The sequence below is a fragment of the Amia ocellicauda genome, chromosome 4 (assembly GCF_036373705.1).
Source record: "Amia ocellicauda isolate fAmiCal2 chromosome 4, fAmiCal2.hap1, whole genome shotgun sequence".
Lineage (NCBI taxonomy): Eukaryota > Metazoa > Chordata > Actinopteri > Amiiformes > Amiidae > Amia > Amia ocellicauda.
Window position 1 is genome coordinate 6,977,358 of NC_089853.1, and position 12,200 is coordinate 6,989,557.

Consider the following 12,200-nt stretch of genomic DNA (forward strand, 5'->3'; position numbering starts at 1 on the left):
CGCTATTGGGAGCCAGTGGAGGGAGCAGAGCAGTGGAGTAGCGTGTGCGAATCGGGGCAGAGAGGCACCAGACGAGCCGCAGAGTTTTGGATGAGCTGGAGCGGCGGGTAGTAGATGCAGGCAGGTCGGCCAGGAGGGAGTTGCAGTAGTCCAGGCGGGAGAGGACCAGTGACTGGACGAGTAGCTGAGTTGATTTGTCAGTGAGGAAGGGTAAGAGAAACCATGGGATGTAATGAGGGGTCCAGGGAGCGAGTGTAGAGAGAGAACAGGAGGGGGCACAGGATGGAGCCTTGGGGTACACCTGTAAGGAGACGTTGGGGGGGTGGATGAAGTACTTCACCATGTCACGCCCAGTCATTGAGGTAGGAGGAGAACCAGGTGAGAACAGTTCCAGAGATTCCAAGTTCAGCGAGGCAGGTGAGGAGGATGGAGTGATGAGGAGTATGAGAACTGAGGAGAGGGAGGCCGCCTGAGGGACGCGTCAAAAAACGATACTTAACTGGGGTGAGCTAGGCGACTCCTCTGCTGGCTTGCCAGTGTCCAGTGGCAAAAAAACATATGTATGTATGTATGTATGCATGTGTGTGTATGTATGTGTGTATGTATGCATTTAGATGCTGGTAAGAATTATAATTTACTGGAATCTCTGGAACTTATAAACCAACAAAAAGCTGATTGCAAAAATATGAAACCTATATATATATACATATACAGGGGCGGTTCTGAGGGGGGGCCAGTGGGGGGCAGTGCCCCTGTGACAGCAAGCTTGCCCCCCCCTGTGGCCCCCCTAACTAGTACTGTGGACAAAACACTGTCAGCACCCCACCCCAGCATCGCGGACAAAACACCCCCCTATTCCAGCACCACAGAGAAATTGATGGTCCCCCTAATATTACAACTGGCCCCAGCCAGGACCCCCCAGCTGAAATTGTCTAGAACTGTACATATATATATATATATATATATATATATATATATATATAGTAACAGTTTTGGTACTGTTAAAAACCCTTGGGTTCCAAACAAGGAGTCAGACACCAAATAGAAGTAAACGTGCTCTTTATTTCCTCAGATGCGCTTACGCTCCGCCTTAACAAAGGCAGATCAGGCAGTGGAAAAAATTGCCAAACGGCAGGTGAAGTGCTGGAACCCGATTATTTCAACATAGGGGGGAACACCCAAACAGAAAACAAACGTAGAACAGGGGGGACATAAACAAAACAGCTGTACAACCATACAGAACGTTGGCTTACTTCCCCGGGGCTGCCCAAACGGTCTGTCGCCAGAAATCGGGCGAGCAGGCACAGTGGTCTGCCACTTGCTGTCATCTGTTTCAGGGGAGATCACGAGCTGCTAAACTCTGAGAAGCGCTGTGGCTATTCAGAACCCAATTATTTGAACTTAGGGGGGAAAACCCAAACAGAAAACAAACATGTAGAACAGGGGGAAATAAACAAAACAATTGTACAACCATTCAGAACATAATGAACCCTCAACAATTATTAATAATTAACTAATTTAACAGCCTCGGGACATCTCCCAGCAGCCCTTGCAGAGATGCCCGCATATTAATCAAACTCCGAAACTATATATATATATATACACTCACCTAAAGGATTATTAGGAACACCATACTAATACTGTGTTTGACCCCCTTTCGCCTTCAGAACTGCCTTAATTCTACGTGGCATTGATTCAACAAGGTGCTGAAAGCATTCTTTAGAAATGTTGGCCCATATTGATAGGATAGCATCTTGCAGTTGATGGAGATTTGTGGGATGCACATCCAGGGCACGAAGCTCCCGTTCCACCACATCCCAAAGATGCTCTATTGGGTTGAGATCTGGTGACTGTGGGGGCCAGTTTAGTACAGTGAACTCATTGTCATGTTCAAGAAACCAATTTGAAATGATTGGACCTTTGTGACATGGTGCATTATCCTGCTGGAAGTAGCCATCAGAGGATGGGTACATGGTGGTCATAAAGGGATGGACATGGTCAGAAACAATGCTCAGGTAGGCCGTGGCATTTAAACGATGCCCAATTGGCACTAAGGGGCCTAAAGTGTGCCAAGAAAACATCCCCCACACCATTACACCACCACCACCAGCCTGCACAGTGGTAACAAGGCATGATGGATCCATGTTCTCATTCTGTTTACGCCAAATTCTGACTACCATCTGAATGTCTCAACAGAAATCGAGACTCATCAGACCAGGCAACATTTTTCCAGTCTTCAACTGTCCAATTTTGGTGAGCTTGTGCAAATTGTAGCCTCTTTGTCCTATTTGTAGTGGAGATGAGTGGTACCCGGTGGGGTCTTCTGCTGTTGTAGCCCATCCGCCTCAAGGTTGTACGTGTTGTGGCTTCACAAATGCTTTGCTGCATACCTCGGTTGTAACGAGTGGTTATTTCAGTCAAAGTTGCTCTTCTATCAGCTTGAATCAGTCGGCCCATTCTCCTCTGACCTCTAGCATCAACAAGGCATTTTCGCCCACAGGACTGCCGCATACTGGATGTTTTTCCCTTTTCACACCATTCTTTGTAAACCCTAGAAATGGTTGTGCGTGAAAATCCCAGTAACTGAGCAGATTGTGAAATACTCAGACCGGCCCGTCTGGCACCAACAACCATGCCACGCTCAAAATTGCTTAAATCACCTTTCTTTCCCATTCAGACATTCAGTTTGGAGTTCAGGAGATTGTCTTGACCAGGACCACACCCCTAAATGCATTGAAGCAACTGCCATGTGATTGGTTGGTTAGATAATTGCATTAATGAGAAATTGAACAGGTGTTCCTAATAATCCTTTAGGTGAGTGTATATATATATATATATATATATATATATATATATATATATATATATATACACCGATCAGCCATAACATTATGACCACTGACAGGTGAAGTGAATAACACTGATAATCTCATTATCATGGCACCTGTCAGTGGGTGGGATATATTAGGCAGCAAGTGAACATTTTGTCCTCAAAGTTGATGTGTTAGAAGCAAGAAAAATGGGCAAGCTTGAGGATTTGAGCGACTTTGACAAGGGCCAAATTGTGATGGCTAGACGACTGGGTCAGAGCATCTCCAAAACTGCAGCTCTTGTGGGGTGTTCCCGGTCTGCAGTGGTCAGTACCTATCAAAAGTGGTCCAAGGAAGGAAAAGCGGTGAACCGGCGACAGGGTCATGGGTGCCCAAGGCTCATTGATGCACGTGGGGAGCGAAGGCTGGCCCGTGTGGTCCGATCCAACAGACGAGCTACTGTAGCTCAAATTGCTGAAAAAGTTAATGCTGGTTCTGATAGAAAGGTGTCAGAACACACAGTGTGTCGCAGTTTGTTGCTGCAGACCAGTCAGGGTGCCCATGCTGACCTGTCCACTGACGAAAGCGCCTACAATGGGCACGTGAGCATCAGAACTGGACCACGGAGCAATGGAAGAAGGTGGCCTGGTCTGATGAATCATGAGTTCAAGGTGTTGACTTGGCCTCCAAATTCCCCAGATCTCAGTCCAATCGAGCATCTGTGGGATGTGCTGAACAAACAAGTCCGATCCATGGAGGCCCCACCTCGCAACTTACAGGACTTAAAGGATCTGCTGCTAATGTCTTGGTGCCAGATACCACAGCACACCTTCAGAGGTCTAGTGGAGTCCATGCCTCGACGGGTCAGGGCTGTTTTGGCGGCAAAAGGGGGACCTACACAATATTAGGCAGGTGGTCATAATGTTATGGCTGATCGGTGTATATATATATATATATATATATATATATATATATATATGTACCCTTTGCCATTTCACCCAAAGCACTCTTGCATTAGACATTTGTGGACATGAAAGCAAGCATGAGGACATGTTTACACTTCATTAAATCATAGCAGAACCAGCACAGTATTAAAGACAACTAAGCTGAGTTGCTTTTGCTCGAGTGACTGTGCAGTTTGTGGCATTAAGAACCCGAACTGGATTTCAAATAAAAATAGTCACAAGTTGTAAATTCCTGGTAAACGTGAAATCAAGAGCTCTGTAGCTGAGGTCTGGTGAGTCATTGTGAACACAAACACTTTCCATAGGAAGTACAAAGTGCATTGTGCAATCCTGTGAGAGAGGCTTGTCTTTAAAGATCCAAGCAAGGGACAACTCTCATCTGCCAAGGCTTCATTTGGGCAAGTTAAATATTTACGCTGCATTTTCACTGACTCATTCTGTGGCAAAGGTTTCCCCACAGAGTACAGTACAGCACAGTACAGCTCAGCACACGTGTTTGCAGTGAGATGCACCACAGGTGGACATCCTGCATATTCTCATGACCTGACTGCTAAACCCAGCTGATTGGTCCTCACACTCTGAAACAAAGACATCACATTGTGCCGCCAAACTAACTGGAAGCTGATTTATTTGTGAAACACAAGAAAAGCAGATCCGAGAGACGTCACACACGCAGACAGACAGCAGCCTCTGGTTTTGAGAAACAATGAAACATTTAAACCCTCAGCCCCCTGAAAATGATATAAACATCTCCAGAGCTGCAGTGTTTTATATCTGATCCACGCAGGGTCTGTCAATGAACAGCCGCAGACCTCAGAAGGTTCCCTTTAAAGTCACAGCAGACGAAGACGTGGGCGTCTGAGTCCTTCTCCGAGGATCCGCATTTAGCAGATTCTGGGGATATTTTCTGCTGTGGTCTGGCCTAAGCAGAACATACTTTCATGCTGGGTTAGTCCTAGGACATCCAGTACTTACAGTTACATAAGCCACCTGGCTTTTCTGCACTTGGAGACGAGAGGAGAAAGTCTACAGGAGCTTGCCTACCATCCCGGAGGACCGATGAGGCTCTTCTTAGCCAAGTTGTTGCCATTTTCTGATACATATATGACACACATATCAAGCCATGCATTTTTATTCGAACGACTTTGATATAATAGATCAGTGAGTTTCATGACTGCACTATCCGGAGCAGAGACTTCTTTTTCAGGGGCGTAATGGACTTTTGTAAGTGTCTGTGGCTGCCGTGGCTTCCACAGCAAAGTGCTGTGGAAATGCCTGAGGCCCTCCACGCACAGCAGCGCAACACAGAAGACGTAAGAAAGAATGATAACATTTGGCTCTAGTAAATCATCTTGAGACACAACAGTCATATGAGAGCAATGCAGCTCAAAGCTCGCTGGTTTCCAGGAGACCCGGAGAGTAGGTTGCAGCACAACAACACTGTACTGTTTTTTTCCACTATAAGGGAAAACAAGTGACCTGGAGACAGAATTCCTTTGCGGTTCGTTCCCTGATTACAAAGCTTATCAAGGCCTGGCAGATGCTGCTGGTTAGATTGCCTGATAAGAGAAGGTAAGAGAAAGAAATTCAAAATAAATTAATGGCCTGCTACCAGCCCCTGCCGAAGCCCAAAGCCTGCAGTAGATCATAACAGAAGTCTCACACAGACGCATGAATTGCTTTATATACCAGGAGTGGAGACTTAGATATTTCATAGATTTATTTCCCAGGGAATCTTTCTGATTCAGTTGGCAGCCGAGTGGAGAGATGACATTCCTCCAGAGAGACGAGCACTGCATTTTTTGGGAACATTACCAGAACAATGTGAAGGCCACGGACTATTGACATAAAGTTAGTAACATTTAGCACATAGAATGGATTCAGACACTGCTGTGATGTTGTGGCACTTGACTCTCCTCGATTGTCGGTGCACGACACCCCATGTAACATTCCAGCAAAGCCATGCTGAAATCCCGGGCCGTGGCTTTTCTCGCACAGTGTTCCTGTCGGGACGGGCGGCCCTCAAAGCAAGTTTATAATTTTCTAAAATTGAGAGCCGTTTCCTTCCGCCAACTCTCTTTAAAAAGCTATTTCCATGTTCTCGAGAGCTAGCTTCTGAGGACAAACGCCGAGCCCAACAACCACACCTGCTTGTTACCATTTTTATTGGCTTCCTGCTGTAAAAATAAAATAAAATAAAATAGTGCAATGGCTCTTGTACTACGCGCAAAGCCGGCTCCAGATGTGTCCGTAGTTTCAGAGAGATTTATGGTTTTGAGTCATGCATCACAATTAAGTTAACTTTTGTAGGGTACTTATTAAATTCTATTGAATGTTTAACGTTTGACTTTTGATCTTGTTAAATCCCAAAACAATCAGAAGACGAGGGATTTGTTTTCTCCGCTGATTTATCCAAAAGATGAAAAGTCTGATTTTCCAACTGCCACGTGGGATCATGCGTCCAATGCTGCACTAATTAAGAGGATGGCCTTTCTTTTTGTTGTTTTTCTTTTCCTTTGTTTTGCCTCATTAGTGAGAAAAGGACATTTATCAATTTCTGTGACTGGAAAAGAGCCAGAGTAACACCCCAAGCCACATTTAATCACCACCCTCTCCCACTCCAAGCATGCAGGCAAGAGCTGAATAACATGTGGACAACCTGAGGGTGATGATTTTGACGTGTGTCTGCACCATTACCCACAATCCCCTGGGGGTCAGCCCACTCCGCCACCGCAGATTGTTATAGTGTGTTTGCTACAGGATAGCAACGGTATCCGTCTCCTCCAGATGAAAACCTGACGGAATCTGAAGCGCACAATCTTTTCCATACAAAGAGGAAGAACCCCCCCACCGCACCCCCCAGAGAGTCAACTATAGTGAGCTGCTCTGAGCTTGACTCACACACTGGCAGCTCGGATGACCCTGATGAGACACAGGATGGGCATTTCAGACGACTCTAGCTATGTGCGGAGATGGCATTGGGGTGTAAACACTTTTGGAAGGGGCGTGCGTGCGGCTTTTCCACAATGCTTGAAGACACACTCATCAGTCTGCGTTTTGTGTTAGTTTGTCTGTCTGTTATTGTTTTGTAATTGATGGTTAGTGTTAAACTTCGAAGCAGCGTTTAGATATCGGTCTTCCCAGGCTATTACTATTCTCTGTCTGTCATTACTAACGTCAAGCCCACCATTAAATAGCAACTCCAGTAGCAGGTTTCCCAACTAAACGAGCTTTCAACTCAAACTCTCTGCCCTTCTGCGTTCAATACCTCAGTGTGGCTTGTTGTGGCCGATCAGTCAAGGCTCAGGCGCTTTCATTTCTGATGTGTTTTGTGTCAGCTATGCAGGCAGGCTGATAAACCGGGACCTTTGCGTCATACAGGGGGGCCTCACTAGCAAAAGAGCAGATAAAATCAATAGAGATGATACACTTTAAAGCACTGCACTGTGACCTTAAGACAGTGTGCGATTTAATGGCCACTTTTTCTGTTTAAAGAAAGGATTTGCGAATTCAGTTTATAAAAGGAAAAAAATAAACCTGTCTGGTATGTGATAAATGGCAGCACTTAAAAGCAACATGCCTTTCAAGTCTTTTTCACTAGGACTACCTCCAAGAAAGTAGGAGCCTCAGAAAGACTGGCATTCCCTGTCAGCTAATTGCAGTATCTCTCGGCTGTTTTGTTTCAGGCGGGCAGGCGGGTTTCCATCACATTTTTTCTCTCTCTGATCCTAAAGTAAGGAAAAGCAGTTACAGGGGGCTGTTTCTACTGAAGGTCCCATGGACATGAAAACAACCTGACTCCTAATCACACAGCCAGCTGATCGAAAGTAAGTGGAGTCAGAGAAGACACACACATCTGTGACACAGTGGCAGAGACATGTATGTGAATAGTATGTGGCACCTGAAGAAGAACTGTCTTAAATGTGCATGTTCATTGAGGAGCCCTCTGTCAGTGGGGTAGAGTGTGAGCTTTATATAAACGCTTGGGAGAAGATTTTCTTTTGCTTACAGATACGATAACTCCACAGACTTTATGCTAGAGATGGGCCTTCAGCATTTGTAACTGAATTTGCCAATCAATGATCAATGCTGTTTAATATCTTCTTGATTGCAAAACAATAGCGCCTAATAACTTACTGAAAACATATGTATATTGTAGAGGTTTTTTAAGGTTGCTCACGCTAAGTAGCAGAACTTTTTTTGCCGCATGAGACAACTGTCTGCTTCATGTTCTGCTGGTGTGCATTCGTCAGAGTTCAAAGCCAGAGAGAGAGAGAGAGAGAGAGCGAGAGAGAGAGAGAGAGAGAGAGAGAGAGAGAGAGAGAGAGAGAGAGAGAGAGAGAAAGAACCAGCTTTTTCAAACCCAAATTTCACAAAAATGCTCAGAAGCAGGCTTGGCAGAAAAATGAGCCTGTGCTGTGTAAGGTTTGTCCCAAATCAGCGCCTTCAACTTTAAATTGGAGAGCGCACAGCCCAGAACCTGACCTCCTTGATGTTTCCTTGCACCACTTTGGAAAATAATTAGGTTCAACACAAAGCCGGCACAGAGGGCCCAGCAGCAGGAGCAGTACACAGATGGAAACAGCTCGGCTTCTGGGCTGTAAGTCTTGGTACCTTCATATAAACTCTGCAAGGTCAGAAACGTTAATCAGTTGAAAGATTGGAAACATACACACAACAATTATGTTTATTGGGGATGTTTTATATTGTATTTAACTGATGATGTGGCTCAAGATGGGGAAGGAGGGGGGGGGTTGCTTCTCTTTTCATGTTCATGTCAAAGATGAACATTAGTGTGGAAAAAACATTTGTATTTTTCTTGGGCAAAGTTAATTTCCCGTTTAAAACCTTTTTCCACCTGCCACTGATCAGACTGGCCTCGGAAAACACCAGCTCACCACGGTAAAGGTCTCAACTTTGCCAGTATAGAGGTTAAGTCTGAATATTGTTATTAACCGAAGTGAAATATATATGGTGGGATTAGCAATACCCCCCACACTCCCCTGTACTTGAGACGGAGAAGCAGGAGTTATAGTAGCAGAAGAAATGGTTTGTATTTGACAAACTCCAACGCTTCCATTAATTAGGGGAATTAAACAATTGGCACCATTAACATCTTTATTACAAAAAAGACAAAAAAGTTCTGGTGGATTTACACTTTTTAAGCATTCGGATCCTTTTCCTGCCTGCAGTTCACTAATTTTATTGTTGGATTGCAAAACCATCCCCGTTGACAATTATTATAATTATTATTAATTATTATTATTATTATTTTACAAAGCAGTACAAAGAGTAACCACAAGAATACAAAACAAAAACATATTACACAATATTACAGTTGTGCTTTTTTTTGTTGGTTCATTAAATATATAAACACTCACAGCATTAAATTAATACAATTATAAGCTCATTTATAAAATATTACGTGTTTACCACACTCGAGTGTTTAAACACTCAAAACAAAATTCTAATCTTTACAGAATACTTCCCATTACGACACAATGGCAAATAAATGGCACTGGAGGATAATTCCGCATATTTCATAGAAGGCAAAAGACACAAGAGGTTTTGAGGCTCGGATGTTCTAGACGGGAATTTTCTCCCCACTGTTGGACAAACATTTACAAGATAATAGCACCATCTGTTGCAGATAAGATCTTGGCAGACTAAAGACAAGTTGGCTTAAAGGGCTTAATTTTAGTTTCCAGTGAAGTAATTTAAATGGGCAAAGTTATTGTGAGCGAATATTTAAATTAATTAATTAATTAATTAATTAATTGGCAGGCTTTGTTTCCTCAACGACCAACCTCCAATGTAAAGTAATACTTGCATGAAAAACAAAAATCAAGACCACTCAAGCCAATCTTTTCTCCAGGCTTAAACCAACAACATCTGTTTAAAATAAATTAAATAAAAATTCCTACATAAGCGCGAGCAAGAAAATAATACTCTAACAAACTTGATGAAAATCATCCAAGCTGACAAAGCTTTACAGTTTGTTGTAACTGATTATTTGAGGGGTTAAGGTCATTCTCAAATGACTTTTTCTCTGTAGAAAACAATTGTTTTCTCTCGCTGCTGTTTCCCATGCTACGAAGTCATCAGTACTTTTCCCGGATCCTGTAGTTGCAACGTGTTTGGATTTTCAATCAAAAAGATAAATATGTTTCCTGAATGTTACGTCATGTTTTAAAAAGACACATCCGATGGGACCACAAGTCTCCTATACGATTATCTGCAGGAGGAAACTCCAGCGACGTGGACTGCAAGGGCAATGAGACCCCCAACCCCCTGCTCTTTCTTCTTTTTCTTCGTCTTCTTCTTCTAATTATTATTATTACTATGATTATTATTATAATAACTATTATTATTATTATTATTATTATTATTATTATTATTATTATTATTATTATTATTTATACCCTTTCAGATATAGATGAGAAGAAATAAAACAGCTTGAAAAACGTTTTCCTTCATCCCTCTCTTTTCCGTTTTAAGCGAAAATCTCCAGAAAGCACTAGATATGAAATTAGACAGATGCCTAGAAGACAGAGCCGGAGAGGACAGCCCGGTTTGACAGCCCAGGACACTTCACTGCACGTCTTACACATACTCACTCCTATTTCATAGACAGCGTTAGAAGGCGCACAGGTATCAGTTTCATAAACCTTACTTGGCTTGTTACACCATCGCAGAAATGAGGATGTTGATGATGATGATGATGATGATGATGATGACATTACTAGTCCATTAGTGTCCCGTGGAGAAGAGTTGGGCTCTGGTTTGAGCCCCAGCGCAGAGACGGAGGTTAGACCTTCAGGTACTCGTTCCTGAGGCGACTCAGCCGGGTCCCGTGGCTCCTGATGATGAGGGACAGCAGGTCGTGCTTGTCCCTCAGCCCCAGCGAGATGTCCACCGTCTCCTGCAGCACCTCCCTAGTGTGGATGATCATGTCCAGAAAGTCGTCGTTGAGGCGGTGCTCCTCTTTCAGCTCGTTCTCCTGGCTCTGCTTGAACTTCACCTCCAGCTCCAGCAGGGACTTCTCGGAGCTGCTGAAGGCCTCCCCGATCTGCGTGGTCTCTCGGCGCAGGTAGCGGCCGTAGCTGTCCTCCCCGTCCAGGTCGTAGGAGATGCTCTTGCCCACCCCGTCCAGGACCCGGGCCGCGTCCTCGATGTGCCGCTTGATGATGGTGAAGTCGTCCCGCAGCACCGAGTCCTGGTCCTCCTCCAGGAAGCACTGCCGGTGGTCCGTCATCTTGAAGAGCATCTGACACTTCTCCGGGTCGTCGTTGTCCTCGTAGTCCCCGTCCGGGACAAAATAGTGGTGGAAAGTCCCGTTGGACATCTCCGGCTGCAGAGGTCCGGCGAAATAGGTCCTGCACAGTGGCAAGGACAGCATCCCCAGGGCGAGCAGCAAGTGGAAAGCCATCCTTTATTTCTAAAATAAAAATAAAAATCCTACCCCCTGAAGCCAGAAAAACAAAGCAAAACTATATATAACTTTTTAAAATGTATTCAGCAAAAAGGTGGTGCATATTAATCCTTTTTGGATTGTTTTTTGGCTGGGTTTACATGACAATATCAGTGTTTAGCTGCAAAAAGCGCGTCATAGCAGAATAAATAGAAATATAATAATCCACAATAGTACCAGCAAATATTTTAGATCCTAGTAAACTCTTAAATGAACTCTTCAAATCATAAGACTGGTGTTAAAGCAGATCCGCCGTCCCGTGTCCTCTCTCTCCCCACAGGCGAAAACAAAAGCACAGAAAGCCGCTTCCAGGGGGACACGGAGCTGAGGCGCAGGTTTCCGCCGTTTCCTCTGGGCTGCTGTGTGGACGGGTCCGCGGCCGGGGCGCAGCTCGCATGGAGACGGTCCGCAGTGTCCCTGACTGTCTCCTGCGTTACTATTTCAACATCTGGAGAGCCCGGGCACCGCTGTGCGTCTTGGCCACCGCCACCCCTCCCGGCTCTCAGATTACAGCCGCACTCCGGCTCTTAAAAGGCAAAGCGCACTTTCTCCAGGCATCTCTCCAACGGGACCCTGTTATTACAGTCACACGACTTCTCTCCGCACGGGCAGTGTGTGAAACGGGGCTGGGGGGGGGGCAGAAAACTGAGTTTCTGTCCTGTTTGAAGTGAGAGAAGTCACACAACAAGACACAGCTGTCACACTTTAAAATAACGTGCTGTGAATCCTCCTGTGTTAATATATGAATGTGGCAGAATAAGCACATGAATATATGAATCACGCATTTAACGTGAGTTCTGATGTTAATCACATGTATAACAGGTTTAGGGTTTGAAGTGCATGAGATATTGATGTGCTAATCCCGTGGTATTCATATTTGAGTTCAGCAAGAGTCACACCACCTTATTTTAAATTGTGACTGTCAAAACACAACTCCCCACAAATTAAGGACAA

General features: G+C 44.5%; 1 protein-coding gene across 1 annotated transcript; it reads right to left on the reverse strand.

The window, feature by feature from the left end:
- Positions 1–8,879: 8,879 nt before the first annotated feature.
- On the reverse strand, positions 8,880–11,798 carry fibinb (fin bud initiation factor b). Its single transcript, XM_066700788.1, has one exon. The coding sequence runs from the start codon at positions 11,202–11,204 to the stop codon at positions 10,584–10,586; it is 621 nt and encodes a 206-aa protein (XP_066556885.1). The 5' UTR covers positions 11,205–11,798; the 3' UTR covers positions 8,880–10,583.
- Between the last annotated feature and the right edge of the window lie 402 nt (positions 11,799–12,200).